We start from the raw sequence: 18,978 nt of genomic DNA, 5'->3' as shown, positions 1-18,978 counted from the left end.
AAATTTGAGGAAAGCAATTTAGTAACTGTTTACTCTTTGGGTTATCCAAGTACACTGTCTGGTCTCACTTTTGTGGACACCTGACCCTCACACCTAAACACTATATTACCAAAAGTTTTAGGACAAATCACTGAATTCAGGTGTTGTGTTTCAGGGGTTGGACTTGGCTCCTTGGTTCCAGTGAAAGGAACTCTTAATGCTTCAGCTTCCTACCAAGACATTTTGGACAGTTGCATGCTCCCAACTTTGTGGGAACAGTTTGGGGATGACCCCTTCCTGTTCCAACATGGCTGTACAACAGTGCACAAAGCAAGGTCCATAAAGACATGCATGAGCAAGTTTGGTGTGGAGGAACTTGACTGTCCTGACCTCAACCTGGTAGAACACCTTTGGGATGAATTAGAGCGGAGACTGCGAGCCAGACCTTCTCGTCCAACATCAGTGCCTGACCTCACAAATGCTCTTCCAAAGGAACGGTCAAAAATTCCCATAAACACACTTGTGGAAAGCCTTACTAGAAGAGTTGAAGCTGTTATAGCTGCAAAGGGCGGGTCAACTCCATATTACATTCATGTGCATGTAAAGGCAGATGTCCCAAAACTTTTGGCAATGTAGTGTACTTCCTCTCAGCTTTTTGATTATGCTCTCAGTATGGAATTAAATGACCAAGTAACTTTAACATCATAATACATTCTCTCCAGTTACTGTAGGACAAACCCTGATAAACCCTGATGGTCAGACGTCCCAAAACCTTTGGCAGTATATTGTATATTTGCTTGCTGAACGGCCCATTCCATATTTGGTCATTCCTTTACTATTAAAATAACCTCCATTCTTCTGGGAAGGCTTTGTGGAGATTTGCCCTTACAACCCTTAAGAGATTTAGTGAGGTCAGGTACTGATATAGGGCAAGGAAGTCCGGGTGTTCCATCCATCATAAAAGCGTTCAGTAGGGTCTTTGTGCAAGCCACTCAAGTTCTTCTACACCAATCTTGGCAAACCATATCTTTATGTACCTAGCTTTGTGCTCTGGGGCATTTTTATTATTTTAGAACATGTCTCTGCATCTTGGTTTACAATTTTGTGGCAACAGATTGAGGACGTTTCACATATACTGTATGTCCACAAACATTTGCCCCAATAGTGTCTTTATTCATCTTCTGTTGAGGGTGTCTCAAGTGCTGGTGTTGTCGTACTTCATTAAACTGTCCTCTCGCATTAATATCTCACACATCTCACATTTATAGGTCGTCATAAAACAACACTGGAAATATTTTATTCTATTTTTACCTTTTTATTACTGTGACCTTATCAGGAAATGCCTCTGAAGAATACTCTAGGTAGCATATTTTGCTATGCTATAGATAAGGTTATCTTATCATCAGAAAATGCCTACACCATTAACACACATGCAGCATGAATTTATGGGTGTGTGTGTGAAAATGAAGTGTGCATGTGCAGAAAAGATAGATATCAACTATATAAAAAACAACAACTCAGTACCAGTAATACATTTGCATCATAAGGTTAAAGTGTATCACACACTCTTTCACAAGACTCACCTATGTCTTAACCTCTAATCAGAGCTAGAATATTTTGGCATGGGAAAAACAAACTAACAATTGCTGGTAATAACAAAACTATCAGCATTGATACTGTTCAGCAGAAGTGTCTAATGTTATCTACAAAAGACCGGTGTGGCTAAGAGATTTCATTTCAGCCAATCACAAGCCACATCTGACTGACTGGAATGAAAACCTATGGCTGCTCTGGTCATCTAGTGAAATGTGTATTTACAGAAACAATTGGCAGGACGTCTCAAAATGTAGAACAATACGGTTCGGAATACTGGCTATTATCAGAATAACCCTGAACACCACTGATATGGCCAAAAATTTGTAGACACCAGGCAAAATCACACTCATACTGTCTGTGAGCCTTCCCCAAAATGTATAGGATGTCACTGTATACTGTAGCATTAGAATTTCTCTTTCCCCCAGAGCTCAAACCTGCTCCCCTGTGTGCAAACTGAGGTCCATGAAGGCATGGTTTGTCAAGGTTGGAGTAGAAGAACTCAAGTGTCCTGCACAGAGGCCTGACCTCAAACACACTTTGGGATGAACTGAAACACTGACTGCAGCCCAGACTTCCTCACCCAACATCAGTGCCCAGCCTCACTAATGCTCTTCTGGCTGAAACCACACTCCAACATTTAGTGGAAAGTCTTCTCAGTATACACTGTATTATAACAGCAAAGGGGGGGCTATATCTTGAATGGAATGTTCAAAAAAGCATATATGGATGTGATGATCAGGTAAAAGTTCAATTTAATATTAACAAATATCTACCCCCTTTCTAAAAAACATGCCTGACCACAAGATCTCTGGTCTTTTACAGATTTGGTGATAGCTCAATACTGACATCTTATGGCACTTGGATCACAATAGACTGGAAAACAGAAATAATTCAACTAGGAGTAAAATAGGTTTTTAAGAGCTCTCTTGCTCTCTTAAATATTTCTCTCATAAAAATATATGGCGTGTGTTGGGTGTTAACGGCTTATCTTTAAGTTTCTTTGACTTTTATTTGCAAAATATAAGGAATTTCCTCGATTGTTTCTAACATTAAATTGATAAAGTTATATCATTATAAGCAGTTAGAGGTGAAGTGAATAAGACTGATGATCTCCTCATCATGGCACCTGTTAGTGGGTGGGATATATTAGGCAGCAAGTAAACATTTTGTCCTCAAAGTTGATGTGTTAGAAGCAGGAAAAATGGGCAAGAGTAAGGATTTGAGCGAGTTTGATTAGGGCCAAAGTGTGATGGCTAGACGACTGGAGCAGAGCATCTCCAAAACTGCAGCTCTTGTGGGGTGTTCCCGGTCTGCAGTGGTCAGTATCTATCAAAAGTGGCCCAAGGAAAGAACAGTGGTGAACCGGTGACAGGGTCATGGGCAGCCAAGGCTCACTGATGCATGTGGGGAGTGAAGGCTGGCCCGTGTGATCCGATCCAACAGACGAGCTACTGTTGCTCAAATTGCTGAAGACGTTAATGCTGGTTCTGATAGAAAGGTGTCAGAATACACAGTGCATGAAGGGTCAGGGCTGTTTTGGCAGCAAAAAGGGGGACTAACACAATATTAGGCAGGTGGTTATAATGTTATGCCTGGTCAGTGTAAATCGATAAATCCAAATTTACCTGGGGATATGTTACACATACAGTATATTTTCATATCTGACATTTGGACTAATAAAGATAATTGCCTCAACCAGGGAAGTAGCCGCAGCTGCTCACACACAGGTGAGTCACATTTTCTTTTCCTTTGGATGAACGAAATGTTAATCTTTAAACATGGAGCACGAGATGGAACTTAAGTGTCATGTGAAGGTTGTACTTTACTCCTCTTTTAGAAAAAACACAACCTGCAAAACACAGCTGCTCTCCGGCAAATGGACTGTTTTTAATACTGCGTTCATCTGATTGCACTAAAGAGGTAGGAATTATTATCAAATTAGTGCACAGTTATTAGTGACTATATCTGAGGCTCATGAAATATATTTTATGCTGTGGATAGATAGATAGATAGATAGATAGATAGATAGATAGATAGATAGATAGATAGATAGATAGATAGCGACAGACAGACAGACAGACAGATAGATAGCTAGATAGAGACAGACAGACAGATAGAGAGACAGACAGACAGACAGACAGATAGATAGATAGATAGATAGATAGATAGATAGATAGATAGATAGATAGAGACAGACAGACAGATAGAGAGACAGACAGACAGACAGATAGATAGATAGATAGATAGACAGACAGACAGACAGACAGACAGACAGACAGACAGACAGATAGACAGATAGACAGATAGATAGATAGATAGATAGATAGATAGATAGATATTTTTGTACAAAGATTCATGGTTAATTCATAATAATAAAAAAAAAAAAAAATCTTTATCTCTATAAACTCTACATTTTTTCCCAGCAGTCCTGAAATTTCATATTTTCTGTATATTTGGAGCCACAAACCACCTTCTCTACCAAATTAATAAGGTAAGTGATAGATAATGAATTGATTATTTTAAACCTTCCTTAGTAGTAGGTCTTATTAACTTTTACAAACATTTTTAATCCTTTTAGAAGATATCTGAGGCCATAAATGACCTATGACTTTTACGTTGGAAACCCATGTGAAATATTCACGTGAAAGAGGCAGCCAAATGCAGGAGATGTTTTTTTTTTAATCAGTTAAAGCTACCATGTAGATTTTATTACTGGTATTCAATTAGCTGTGGTCCATATTTCTGTGAACAACATGTCAGCATTTCTTGTCTATTCTTGCAAAGGGAACACTATTTGATAGACAGATAGACCAGATAGACAGATAGACCTTGACCTTGAATGATCGTGCAACAGAACGTTTAAAGAAAGACAAAATCAGTGTTTTGTAATGACCATTTAAGAAACTGTACATCACCTTAAGATAAGCTAATGGCTACACTGGCTAGTAAGGTGTGCCTAATAAACTGGCATAATTGTATTGAATTCTTGTTTTAGACTTGAAACAATGAACCTGAGGCGAATAATGAAGCTACTTCTGTTTTGGAGTACACTTTATCTTCAAACACCTGATGGATCTGATGTTACAGTAAGCCAGGATTTGAGTATGGAGGAAAAATGGAGCACATTTCAAATCGAACCTAAAATCACAGTCAGTGTCATTCTGGGAAATGCTACAGAGCTGCAATGTAGGAACGAGACTAGCGAAGGTAAATACTGTTGTGTTTCAGTTTAGATAGTATTAATAACAAGCTTTTTTCATGTTTAAAAAGTTGTAAACATGTTCTGTTCTGTAGGATTGGTCATGTGGTGGCAGACACCGTTTGGATCATTTGGAGAAAGATACAAGTTTAGCGATAAGGACCCGATAGAGATGAGTAACGGGAATGTGAGGATCTCAAAGGTTACGTTAAGTCACGCCGGACTCTACAGTTGCCTCCTAGTGGACAGTAGAGGCACGACATTCGTTCCATATAGAGTAGATGTAATAAACGAAAACACACACAAGACAAGAACGAGGATAAGAACAGCCAGAGACGCCGAGACGTCCACCATCCATCACACTCACTTCGTAGCAGCTGTGTCATCATCAGTGTTGGTCACCTTTATAGGAGCGTTTACACTCGGCGCATTCAGCCAACCCTACGTCATTAAGTGTTTACAAAGAGCAAAGGCCAGGATGTGTCCTAACAAAAGCACTACAAGAGTCAGCAGACCCAGGACTGTTTTTTTCAGGAGAAACCCAAACTCTGAAGAAGACACTGTAGACTTTGCGGCAGAGTCCTCAGCGTCCATCAAGCCAGCTTCTAACACGATGACAGACCAAGACGAGAACCAAGATGGAGCTCACCTAGACGGCGACTCGGTAAGCAGCGGTGTTGAAAATGACACATCAAATGGAAAAGCAGGTGATGAATCAGATCAACCGAAAAACCATGAAGAACAGGAACAAGAAGCCGGACATGGATCAGAAGCGATTGCGGATGAACAACCCAAACGCATCAGTCGAGTTATTAAACTATACAACTATGATGAAGATGGAACCCGATACAGCCACATTAAAGAACCTGAGGACAACCCAACACCCAGACAGAGAGTGATGTCACTCACTCGACTCCAAAGCATCATGAATGAGGCGGAAACACTGGATTTCTCCAATAGCAGAAACTCAACCGAACCAGATCATACTGAGAACGCTCTCAGTATGACTTAAACACTCAATTTGGACAATTTTGTAAGAAAAGATCATGCCTACACTAATTACCATGCTTTAAAATCTCTTTTATACATTTTTTCAGCAATCAGTAGAACACTGGAACTAAGGTTACTGATCTCATCCAACATTTTTCCCCTAAATACATACTTCACTTTAAGTAACATGTATTACAAAAAACTCTTAATGTATTTTTTTTTAATCAAGGTAGACCTCCATCCTGCTCCACCCAAAGTGACTTGAATGATACACTATGTTGCCAAAAGTTTTGGGACACGCCTCCAAATCACTGAATTCAGGTGTTGTTTTTCAGGGGTTAGGCTCGGCCCCTTAGTTCCAGTGAAAGGAACTCTTAATGCTTCAGCATACCAAGACATTTTGGACGATTTCATACTCTTAACTTTGTGGGAACAGTTTGGGGATGACCCCTTCCTGTTCCAACATGACTGCACACCAGTGCACAAAGCAAGGTCCATAAAGACATGGATGAGCGAGTTTGGTGTGGAGGAACTTGAGTCCTGACTTCAACCTGATAGAACACCTTTGGTGATGAATTAGAGTGGAGACTGCGATCCAGATCTTCTGGTCCAACATCAGTGCCTGACCTCACAAATGCTCTTCTAGAGGAATGGTCAAAAAATCCCATGAACACACTCCTAAACCTTGTGGAAAGCCTTGAAGAGTTGAAGCTGTTGTAGCTGCAAGGGGCGGGACAACTCCATATTACATTCATGTGCATGTGAAGGCAGACGTCCCAGTTTTGGCCTGGCTCATATAGTGTACACATATAGTGTATTTATGTAAAGATCTCACTTAAATCACTAATGTTTAAAGAATAAAAGACCTGGGTCTGTGGCTGTGATGTGGAGTTACTCCAAAGTTGCTTATTTTCCAAGAGAACGTCCCAAAGTGTTTTATTTCCCTTATATATCTCACAGCGATTTGTCAACAAGCTTCTGAGACACTGTTACTAACATTATATTAGCTATAAACAATCATCTACTAACAGGCCTGAATAAGATGTTACTGCATTAAGAATAATGTGTTAACAAAAACCTGGGGTTTGAATCACACTACTGTCAGAGCTGCTGTGTCTGACCAATCAGAATCGAGGACTCAGCAGCATGGTCAATACTTAACGAATACTGTTGGTTGTTTGAGCATGCTGGGAATCCGTTCAGCATAATTCACCGTAAGACACCATAACCAAGGAAAACCAGTACTTCCATACAGTTCCTTTATTTTCCTTTGAAAACACTATAAACAAAAATATTACATAAACAGATGACTTCCCTCCACCAAACCGAACACTGAGAATGAAACTGCTGTGAAAAAAAAAAATGCAACACACAAAAGCAGTTCCCTTCGTTTCAGAATTTTTTTTTCCATCTTTGAGTTAAATTAACACTGTAAGTCTCTGGGTTGTGATGATTCCACAAGCAGCATAACGACTCTCCTGGGAAGGTGTGCGACTGATTCTCTGGACTGTTTAGGGTGGAGGGATGGCGTCCATTGATGTGCTTTTGCCCTTAAATTTTTTTTTTTTTTTTTGCCCTTACATTATACACATGTGACCATGTTGTGCTATAAAGTCAGTCTGGCTTTATACCATTCCACAAACTCGTCCAGCATCACCGGCCCTGCGGAGGACAGAGGACATGGGGGTTAGCACGAGAGGGGCTGAGAAACAAAAGAGATAATAAAATACCTGAGCTCAAATATATCAGAATTGTTCTTATTCTTATTTCCTTAATCAGGGTTCGACATTTGTCTGGCAAGCTCATTAATGAATTATTGTGATATATTTTTGATATCACATAATTCAATAAATAATCAGGGTGCTTGGGTCATTATTTACCCATAACAGCACACCTTAAAGTATTTTATTTCTACTACACTAACAATAATTATTTTATTTATTTATATATTTAAATAATTAAAGAACACATGATACGTTACTCTTATATTTAAAAGTGTAGAATACTCAGTCTTTTCCTGTAATTTCTTACGTTAATATAAATATATATATATATATATAAATAAATAAATAAATAAATAAATAAAACAAACATTAAATAAATAAATTATTAAATTAATGTAATTACATTTTTAAAAAATTTAAATTAAGAAAGAAAGAAAAAGAAAGAAAGAAAGAAAGAAAGAAAGACACAAAAACAAAAAAAATTCCACTGCATTAAGCCTTCAGACTTACAAGCTCCATCCTCGTCGTAGTTACTGAGGTCCGAGTTAACGGTGCGGCTGAACTCTAAGACGTTGTACCACTGGTCCTTGTTCATGACCTTATACTTAGATTGCTAAAAGGAGAAGGAGAAGAGAAGTATCAGTGTTATTGTACCTGTAAGAGTACAGCAGAAAAAGAGTACAGCATTATAGGCTGGAACAAAATACAGGTAGCTTTCAAGAGTGATTTCTGCTCGTCATGTGATAACTACTGAAGTGTGATGTCACTTCCAGTATTGAAGTGCTTTTAATGTTAACAATTATGTTGTAAACCTTCACAGATGCAACATTGAACTGGATAACAGCTAAAAAGAAAGAAAACAGCTTGTAGCCTGAAAGATGGTAATATGTACTCTCCACAAACCACAATAATATTAATAAACAATCAATAAACACACACCCACCTCCAAAAACTGATGAAATACAGGAAACAGGGGCCACGTCCTTCCGAGAAGCAGCGCCAACATTGACTTGGCAGTGTCCATGTCTAGACTACGCTGGTCTTTATCCTAGGGATAAACAACAGACATGATGAATGAATATACTCTGTTAGAGCTTACCAAAAGATTAGATCTGTCTACATGCTCATATCTGACTATGTATTAAATATGGCCACAAGTGTATTAATACATTCTTCCTGCAAGCAAACCTCAGGGTTGGGAAGGAAGGAAGGAAAGGGGAGGGAGGGAGGGAGGGAGGAAGGAAGGAAAGGCGAGGGGGGGGGGGGGGGGGAAGGGAGGGAAGGGGGGGGGGGGGGGGGGGGAGGGAGGAAGGGAAGGGGGGGGGGGGGGGGGGGGAGGAAGGAAGGAAGGGGGGGGGGGGGAGGAAGGAAGGAAAGGGGAGGGCGGGAGGAAGGAAGGAAAGGGGGGGGGAGGGGGGAGGAAGGAAGGAAAGGGGGGGGAGGGAGGGAGGAAGGAAGGAAAGGGGAGGGAGGGAGGAAGGAAGGAAAGGGGAGGGAGGGAGGAAGGAAGGAAAGGGGAGGGCGGGAGGAAGGAAGGAAAGGGGGGGGGAGGGGGGAGGAAGGAAGGAAAGGGGAGGGAGGGAGGAAGGAAGGAAAGGGGAGGGGGGGAGGAAGGAAGGAAAGGGGAGGGGGGGAGGGAGGAAGGAAGGAAAGGGGAGGGGGGGGGAGGAAGGAAAGGGGAGGGAGGGAGGGAGGGAGGAAGGAAAGGGGAGGGAGGGAGGGAGGGAGGAAGGAAAGGGAGGGGGGGGAGGAAGGAAAGGTAAGGGAGGGGAGGGAAGGAAGGAAAGGGAGGGAGGAAAGGGAAGGGGAGGGAGGGAGGAAAGGGAAGGGAGGGAGGAAAGGGGAGGGAGGAAAGGGGAGGGGAGGAAAGGGGAGGGGAGGAAAGGGGAGGGAGGGAGAGAGAGAGAGAGAGAGAGAGAGAGAGAGAGAGAGAGAGAGAGAAAGAAAGAAAGAAAGAAAGAAAGAAAGAAGCTTTGCCATTTCTCTACCTCTCATCTCCTACAAATCAATTCAAATAAAATATGATAAAATTTGCCTAAACTTCTTTGGTAACATCTTAAGATATTATATAAACAAAACGGCTGTGTTTTTATTGACGATAAATGACAATAAAAACCAACATGAAAAGCGGATGTGTTTTAATCTATGAGCATACAGACTCTATTCCTGTGTAAAATGTCAGTTGCTAGAGGCAGCAGCCTCACTGTTTCTCAGTCTGAGAAATTTTACATAATCTTTCAACACACAGATTCTGCTTTTATAACCAGCAGCTGAACAGAGCCATCACACTGAATACAGAAAGGTTTAATGTTGTTTTGCTGTTAATGTAAAACACAGCCATCTTGTCTAGTTAACAAGAAGCCCCTGAAGGCTTCACAATGGCATGCCCCCAAAGAACCGAGGTCTAATACGCTCTTAAAACACGTCTCTGTTAACTAAACAACTAGTCAAATGTAAAAACTCCACAGTGATCATTTAAAACATTCAGTTCTGCACACTGGACTAATGAAGCACTGGTTAAAATGGCTACTACGCTGCATCACCGTGCTGCATGGTGGATAAACGATGTTGACAAAACTAAGTCCAGTTTATCCTTCATCCTCTTCTCTAATAAAGCCTCTGGAAAGCCTTTTGCCTCACTCCAGACTGTGGCTTGCTGACAGACTTATTTCCCTACCATTGTTCACATCATGGATCACCAGTGCATGGCGAAAACAAACATCTCACCCTGGCAAAGTCAAAGGCGTATCTGTAAATGTTCCTGAACACGACCGCGTCGTTCAGCTGAGAGCGCAGGTAGTCGAGTTTGCCTTGTAACCGTTCCGTGCAGTCGCACCTGCAGCAGAAGAAAGATGTTAACGTGTGAAACTGTGGAGAGTCAGACGCACTCACAACATGAACGGAAAACCACTGAAGGATTCTCTTACTGCAGTGACGTCATTCCCTTCAGCCATTCTTCTTTTGTGAAAAATCCCATATTTGGTGCTTCTAGTTTCCAGGCTAAGACTAACATGATAATCTGGAGGAAAAACACACACACACACTTACATTACCTTGGTAAATATCAGGTGCTCAGAGCAAGGCAGATGGTAGTAAGGAAACTAAAGGGGCCTTATTTATCAAGTTAGATACGAACGGATTTATTGGTGAATCATTCACCAGAGCACTTATGTGAGAAATGGAAAAATGAAAGGATGGATGGATGAAATGAAGGATGGTTGAAGGGAAGGATGAATGAAAGGATGGATGAAGGGAAGGATGTATGAAGGGATGGATGAAAGGAAGAATGGAAGGATGAATCAATGGATAAAAAAAGGAAGGATGGATGGATGAAAGAAAGGAAGGATGGATGAAAGGATGAATGAATGGAAGGAAGGAAGGATGAATGGATGGATGAAAGAAAGGAAGGATGGATGAAAGCATGGATGAAGGGAAGGATGGAAGGATGAAAAGAAGGAAGGATGGGTGGATGGATGGATGGATGAAAGAAAGGATGGGTGGATGGATCAATGGATAAAAGGAAGGAAGGATGGATGAAAGGATGGGTGGATGGATCAATGGATAAAAGGAAGGAAGGAAGGATGAAAGGATGGGTGGATGGATCAATGAATAAAAGGAAGGAAGAATGGATGGATGACAGGAAGGATGGATGGATGAAAGGAAGGATGTATGAAGGGATGGATGAAAGGAAGAATGGAAGGATGAATCAATGGATAAAAAAAAGGAAGGATGGATGGATGGATGAAAGAAAGGAAGGATGGATGAAAGGATGAATGAATGGAAGGAAGGAAGGATGAATGGATGGATGAAAGAAAGGAAGGATGGATGAAAGCATGGATGAAGGGAAGGATGGAAGGATGAAAAGAAGGAAGGATGGGTGGATGGATGGATGGATGAAAGAAAGGATGGGTGGATGAATGGAAGGATGAATGAAAGGAAGGAAGGATGGATGAATGGAAGGATGAATGAAAGGAAGGATGGGTGGGTGGATGAAAGAAAGAAAGAAAGAAAGAAAGAAAGAAAGCTTTATTCTACACGAGCTTCTGAGTTTGCATACATTTATATATATAGAGACTCACTAATGTGAATGGAATCATATAATTGACTGTGACTTGCTATGAGTTACGACTGGCCATTCAATTAGGACAAAAGTAATGTGTGTGTGTGTCTGTGTGTGTCTGTGTGTGTCTGTGTGTGTCTGTGTGTGTCTGTGTGTGTCTGTGTGCCTGCAGTAGCGGAGCGGATGTACTGCAGTGTCTGAGGTGCATTAGTGGAAGATTTAATGCACACACACTAGGAGGTGCATAATAGAAGCAAATCGGCTCTGTGTTCCCTTTACATATGTTACTAATCACTTACTACTTTCAAGAGCTTTTCAAGAACGAAGACACTGAACTAGCTTTGGTGATTAGGCTGCATCCCATAATGCAACATTCATTACAGAATTCCAGGAATTGCACAGTATGATGCTCTAGTACACAGAATATCTATTGTAACATACTAAATACTATCAGAAAATTCACTCAGATGACATGGACGGCTGCTGGAGGTGAGCGGAGGAAATGGATATTTGAACTTGTTATTTCACAGTGTAACTTTTCCACCTTATGCATGACGGATTTTCGAAGTGTATTCAAGCAGGCAGGTTTATCCAGAAGGATTTGAATAGTTTATGAAAAATGGCCAAACCAAAACAAACTTTGAGACTCTGACATGCAGGCTAACTGTGGAGGAGGCAAAATCTTGTTACATTTCTGTTGCAGGCGTGAGGAAATGCAATGGAACATTTTGAACATAAAATGATTTTATATACACTGATCAGGCATAACATTTTGACCACCTGCCTAATATTGTGTTGGTCCTCCTTTTGCTGCCAAAACAGCCCTGACCCGTCATGTACTATGTATTCTGTCACCTTTCTATCAGAACCAGCATTAAGCAATTTGAGCAACAGTAGCTCATCTGTTGCCAGTTCACCACTGTTCCTTCCTTGGACCACTTTTGATAGATACTGACCACTGCAGACCGGGAACACCCCACAAGAGCTGCAGTTTTGGAGATGCTCTGATCCAGTCGTCTAGCCATCACAATTTGGTCCTTGTCAAACTCGCTCAAATCCTTACACTTGCCCATTTTTCCTGCTTCTAACACATCAACTTTGAGGACAAAAGGTTACATCCTAATATATCCCACCCACTAACAGGTGCCATGATGAGGAGATCATCAGTGTTATCCACATCACCTCTCAGTGGTCATAATGTTATGGCTGCATTTTAGTGGAAGAGACAGCCAAAGATGCATTATGTATGTTCAATGATCCGAACGGATAAAGCATGCCCGATCCAACTAAACAACCATGGGTGAGCAAGGCAACTTGTTTAGCATTAATTTCATATTTTCTTTAAAAACATACAGACGTTGTTGTAGTCTAAGATAAAGATTGCAGGTAAATAAAGAAAATTGTTGAAGACCCACATGGATTAGAGCGCAAGCCTGAACTCTACTGTGCCCGACAATTTGTTTTAGGGATTTGTGTTTGTGAAAAATCAAAAAAATTGATTTGAAAACGAACATTCTCTGGTTCGACACCTATATCCTCACAGAACTTCTCCATGCCCTCGGGTCCCACCACGTCATCCGGCCCTGATGGGAGCAAGAAGACGGAGCACGGTTTATGCAAAATTAAAGAAAAAGACTTTCATGTTACGTGATGACATGATGAGTTTCCTAACCATACGATCAATCAGCGTGAAAGTCTTTAATCAAATTCAGGAGAATGGCGTACCTGCATACTCGTAAAACCACGCAAGGCACTTCTTGCTGGAGAAATGATCATCAGGGTTTATCAATCTCCCAGGAGTCTGTGTCCTACAGTAACTGGAGAGAATGTATTATGATGTTAAAGTTACTTGGTCATTTAATTCCATACTGAGAGCATAATCAAAAAAGCTGAGAGGAAGTACACTACATTGCCAAAAGTTTTGGGACGTCTGCCTTTACATGCACATGGAGTTGACCCGCCCTCTGCAGCTACAACAGCTTCAACTCTTCTGGGAAGGCTTTCCACAAGTGTGTTTATGGGAATTTTTGTCCATTCCTCTAAGAATGCGCATTTGTGAGGTCAGGTACTGATGTTGGACGAGAAGGTCTGGCTCACAGTCTCCGCTCTAATTCATCCCAAAGGAGTTCTATCAGGTTGAGGTCAGGACTCTGTGCAGGACAGTAAAGTTCCTCCACACCATCTATGTCTATATGGACCTTGCTTTGTGCACTGGTGTGCAGTCATGTTGGAACAGGAAGGGGTCATCTCCAAACTATTCCCACAAAATTGGGAGCACAAAATTGGTATGCTGAAGCATTAAGAGTTCGTTTCACTGGAACTAAGCGGTCAAACGACCCCTGATTTCAATCATTTGGAGGGTTGTCCCAAAACTTTTGGCAATATCGTGTAGCAAGAGGAGCTTTACGATTTAATTTCAAATCCAACAAACAATGTTGTGAGTGTAAACACTCGAATATTCAGCCCTAGTCTTGGATTGAATCGCTTATAAGTCGGTTTGGACGAATAACTGTTCCATTTTTTCAGAAATCAAGTGGACACTAGATGTATAAGGTGTATAATCTGATCACACCTAAAATCACACCACTGATCCTTAATCCTGTGGAATGTTGATCTTTTTAAACTGTGAAAATACCAAACACATGAAAACCTACCTGGTAATTTTGCACTTCCGGATGCTGGGGTCTTCAGAGCCAGAGGACTTTCTTTTCTTTTTTACAGGCATAACGGGGTTTCCAAAAGGTTGATTTAGCCTCACAGAATCTGGAAGGAAAAAAAAAAGTATAATAGTGCTCAAAGTGGACAATGACATTTAACCGATATGATCTGAACTAAAAGTGGAAGCCTGTTATACCTGTGCACACACGGTCACTCTGTCCATTCAAGTCGACAAGATTCTTGAGAGAGAGAGAGAGAGAGAGAGACAGAGAGAGAGAGAGAGAGAGAGAGATGCACAGAGACAGACAGACAGACAGGCAGACAGAAGGGAGACAGACAGACAGACAGAGAGAGAGAGAGAGAGAGAGAGATGCACAGAGACAGGCAAGCAGAGAGACAGACAGACAGACAGACAGACAGACAGACAGAGAGAGAGAAAGAGAGATGCACAGAGACAGGCAGACAAGCAGACAGAGAGAGAGACAGACAGATAGACAGAGAGAGAGAGAGAGATGCACAGAGACAGACAGACAGGGAGAGAGAGAGAGAGAGAGAGAGAGAGAGAGAGAGAGAGATGCACAGAGCGGAGAGAGAGAGAACAATATCAAAAATTCTGTTATGGTGCGAATGAGAAAAAAGTGGAGCTTAAAGCTATAAACAGATGAATGATGCCTTTTGTGCTTAGTTCTTGGCTGAAGTAGTTTCATTAGAACTGATACACGATGACCATCCTCACATTATTCATTGTGCAATCCCATTTTTTACTGCTTGAATTTCTCCATTGTTTTGATAATAATATACTGACAGCTAAGCGAGACCCATCACACCACCACTGCATAATAAAATCAGGAATCTGTAAACAAACCAGAGCTGGGTGATACCTAAAAGTCATGTTGACCGATTACATCACCTTGCCCCCCCCCACAGCACCGTGTGCAAGACGTTTTTACAGCAGGGTTGTCATGGCAACCTGTGTCTTACTGATCATGCTGGTTTCCTGCCCTCACCCTCGTACACCACATATTACAAACTTACAAAACACTATTTATAAACTTCTTCCATCTTAAACACGTTCAGATCACATCCTCCTCCACCGCCATGATCACTCGCTAATGGTGGAAATATCCGGCCTGAGCTGAGAGCAGAGACGAAACTGATAGCACGGTATGCGACTAAATAATGTTCACTTTGTGGCATTTTATTCATCAACACGTTAAAATCCGAGAATTTTCTCAAAATTGTCACATCACCGATGTACGATTACATCTTCCTGTTTCAAAACCCTAAAACAAACACCCATATATATATATATATATATATATATATATATATATATATATATATATATATATATATATATATATATATATATATATATATATATATGATACATTTATCAAACACACACGACATTGGGGTGAGCCGTTATCAAGGGGGATAAGCCTCATTTGTATCTTTTAACATATAAATGGTGTAAATACTTTCCACTACGCACGTTATTTTTCAACTTGCTGTATTTTTTACATCAGTAATGATTATCTTCTTACTATTATTATAGAAAAAGCTTACAGTTTAGCTCTAGTAGTACATTTCATTCATTAGAGACACGCTGCTCAATAGATAATCTCCAAAACCGTGACTTACGAGTCTATCCAGTGTTTGAGACACGTTCTTAATGTCCTCCAGTCCGTAGCGTTGACCTTCACAATAAAACAGAGGCTTTTGTGACTCATATTACAAATAACACATGAACATCTTACAGCTCTGTATTATACATACACGATATTGCCAGAAGTTTTGGGACAAATCAGGGGTTGGGCTCGGCCACTTAGATCCAGTGGAAGGAACTCTTAATGCTTCACATTTTGGACAATTTCATGCTCCCAACTTTGTGGGAACAGTTTGGGGATGACCCCTTCCTGTTCCAACATGACTGTACTCTGCTCTAATTCATCCCAAAGGTGTTCTATGGGGTTGAGGTCAGGACTCTGTGCAGGTCAGTCAAGTTCCTCCACACCAAACTTGCTGACTAATGTCTTTATGGACCTTGGTTTGTACATTGGTGTGCAGTCATGTTGGAACAGGAAGGGATCATCCCCAAACTGTTCCCACAAAGTTGGGAGCATGAAATTGTCCAAAATGTCTTGGTACTATAAAGCATCAAGAGTTCCTTTCACTGGAACTAAGAGGCCAAGCCTAACCCCTGAATTCAATGATTTAGAGGGGTGTCCCTAAACTTTTGGCAATATAGTCACTTGACCCTACAATAATGTTAATCGAGACAAAACACAAAGATGTACTCGTGTTTAAAATGGATATATGTAAAGGATTTTTTTTTTTTTTTTAGAAATTTAAAGGAATGTGGGAAAAGTCCAAGCTACTGCAAGTCCTGCATTTACAATACTCCTACACTAAACCTGACATTTCAGCTCAGTCTGTCAGCAGTGCTTAGGAAAAACAAGAGCACTATGATTACAAATCAAATCTGTGACTGTGCGTTAATTAGTATGCTTATCCTTCTGTGGACAAGATAAATTTACATTACAAATAAACCTCATATTGATAAGCTTCCATTTAGAAAATATTTTTATCATTGTACTATTACAGCATTGTGTGTAGTATTGTGCTGACACTGTAGCTGTGTACGATCACAAATATTATTCTCTTGCTTTATAAGGTCACTGTACTATTACTGTAGCTTTGTATAGTCTCTATAGTGCTTTTGCACTATTAGTACAGTGCTATATTATTACTGTAGCTTTATAAAATCACTGTAGTATTCTACCAACTCTGTAACACTGTACTGTAGTACTATATTACTAGAGAAGAACTGAGCTGTTTCCATAGTATTGTGCTGATTCTGATTTGTCATTCAATTATATACACAGATCAGGCATAATATTATGAGCAGGTGAAGTGAATAAGACTGATGATCTCATCATGGCACCTGTTAGTGGGTGGGATATATTAGGCAGCATGTGAACATTTTGTCCTCAAAGTTGATGTGTTAGAAGCAGGAAAAATGGTCAAGAGTAAGGATTTGGGCCAAATTGTGATGGCTAGACGACTGGATCAGAGCATCTCCAAAACTGCAGCTCTTGTGGGGTGTTCCCGGTCTGCAGTGGTCAGCATCTATCAAAAGTGGTCCAAGGAAGGAACAGTGGTGAATCGGTGACAGGGACATGGGCGGCCAAGGCTCATTGATGCATGTGAGGAGCAAAGCTAAATATTTGCAGATTTAGCTGATGGATTTAGCTTTTTTTTTTTAGAAGGAGGGAGAGTTTTCTTAGAAGAAGACCTTAAATCTCTACTAGTGAACTGATTTCGGAGTGGGAGGTGCTCTACAAGTTAACCACGCCCCTTTTGGTATGATACATAATATAACGTTAATCATATTACCGAAAAAAATAATGAATACCTACAAAATTGGTATTAAATGCATTTACACATTGACTACATCATGGAAGTGCATTCATTCCAGCTGAGCAGCAGTTTATTAAAAAACTAACATGAATCAGATGACCAGGCTGAAGATTTTATAGATTTTCCGCTTCATGGGAAATGTTTATAAAGTGGGCGTGGCTAACGCAGCGTGTTCCACCGCCCACTCACAAACTGACCAATAGGATCGAATCCAGAAAGGATGGAAGAGATCAACAAAATTCACAAAAAAAATTAAATAAATAAAATAAAAAATAAAATAAAATAAAATAAAAAGTGTGAATGAGTAATCTTTTTAAAATATTATATAAAATAAAAAAATTTAAATATTTTTGATTTATTTTTGATTGATTACATCACTTTTTTTTTTTTTGCATTTCCATCATTAAATATTTTTGCTTGTGGATTTTATTATTTTACTTATTAATACTCTCCATAGAAATCTCACCTCAGGTTCAGGACGAGTCTCCTCTTCACTCTTCAGCTCAAATCCCTGAGTGTCGTATTTCGAAAAACTGAGAAATATCCAAACATCAGCTAATATTAGTAAACAGATCCTTACAAAACGACGACAGTTATTCCGTCCATCGTGCCACAGAATGAGGAAATATTACTGTATATAAAAAAGATTACTGAGTAAACACAAAGGAATACACCGAAAACAAGAGATAAACAGAAACACTGCTCATGTCTAACTAGGTATTTTGCTAGCTGGCTAAACTTAGCAAACTAGCTAACCTAGCTAGAATGCCGGCTGGTCAATAAAAGCTAACACCAGTCACAGATGACAAGAAAAACATCACACTAAAGCTGGTGGTGTAATGAACGAGAAGACTGTTATATCAGCATGTTCTTCAAACCTGAAAACTCCGCGTCCACAGACTGTGGTGTAAATATAAAGGAGCGAAGAACCGAGCAGCTTTTTCACAACAGGACAATCGCAGGCTGAGTGAAGAGAAATGTGAAACTGGCCCCCATCATGTGAATGATTTCCGGTCGCGGGGAGTCAGATATTTCAAAATAAAAGACACGCTACAAATTAAAAGTCCCCTAAAAAATGTTGCAACAAGGTTCCTTTCACCAGAACCAAGTTGCACTATATTACAAAAATTTTTTAGGCTTGACCCCTTAGTTCCAGTGAAAGGAACTCTTAATGCTTCAGACATTTTCAGACAATTTCATGCTCCCAACTTTGTGGGAACAGTTTGGGGATGACCCCTTCCTGTTCCAACATGACTGTACAACAGTGCACAAAGCAAGATCCAAAAAGACATGGATGAGCGAGAACTTGACAGAGTCCTGACCTCAACCCGATAGAACACCTTCGGGAT

The 18,978-nt window shown here is 40.5% G+C and overlaps 2 protein-coding genes across 4 annotated transcripts; one reads left to right on the top strand and one right to left on the bottom strand.

The window, feature by feature from the left end:
- The first annotated feature begins 3,411 nt into the window (after positions 1-3,411).
- LOC131352265 (uncharacterized) lies at positions 3,412-6,683 on the top strand. 2 transcript variants are annotated; one of them, XM_058388237.1, is made up of 4 exons: positions 3,412-3,495; positions 4,002-4,066; positions 4,571-4,782; positions 4,870-6,683. In XM_058388237.1, exons 3-4 carry the CDS (start codon positions 4,581-4,583, stop codon positions 5,784-5,786), a joined length of 1,119 nt encoding a protein of 372 aa, XP_058244220.1. In that variant the 5' UTR covers positions 3,412-3,495; positions 4,002-4,066; positions 4,571-4,580; the 3' UTR covers positions 5,787-6,683. The 2 variants fall into 2 exon arrangements, with proteins under 2 accessions (XP_058244220.1, XP_058244222.1); XM_058388239.1 differs by having other exon boundaries at positions 3,999-4,066.
- Positions 6,684-7,009: 326 nt separating this feature from the next.
- dcun1d5 (DCN1, defective in cullin neddylation 1, domain containing 5 (S. cerevisiae)) lies at positions 7,010-18,581 on the bottom strand. 2 transcript variants are annotated; one of them, XM_058388240.1, is made up of 13 exons: positions 18,508-18,581; positions 18,096-18,162; positions 17,154-17,338; positions 15,851-15,906; positions 14,403-14,445; positions 14,203-14,311; positions 13,274-13,365; positions 13,061-13,131; positions 10,416-10,507; positions 10,216-10,324; positions 8,432-8,536; positions 7,999-8,101; positions 7,010-7,426 (listed from the first exon to the last, which is right to left on the bottom strand). In XM_058388240.1, exons 3-13 carry the CDS (start codon positions 17,182-17,184, stop codon positions 7,371-7,373), a joined length of 867 nt encoding a protein of 288 aa, XP_058244223.1. In that variant the 5' UTR covers positions 17,185-17,338; positions 18,096-18,162; positions 18,508-18,581; the 3' UTR covers positions 7,010-7,370. The 2 variants fall into 2 exon arrangements, with proteins under 2 accessions (XP_058244223.1, XP_058244224.1); XM_058388241.1 differs by lacking the exon at positions 17,154-17,338 and having other exon boundaries at positions 18,508-18,580.
- Positions 18,582-18,978: the final 397 nt, after the last annotated feature.

The sequence above is a fragment of the Hemibagrus wyckioides genome, linkage group LG04, assembly GCF_019097595.1.
Source record: "Hemibagrus wyckioides isolate EC202008001 linkage group LG04, SWU_Hwy_1.0, whole genome shotgun sequence".
Lineage (NCBI taxonomy): Eukaryota > Metazoa > Chordata > Actinopteri > Siluriformes > Bagridae > Hemibagrus > Hemibagrus wyckioides.
This window is presented reverse-complemented; position numbering and strand designations above follow the sequence as displayed.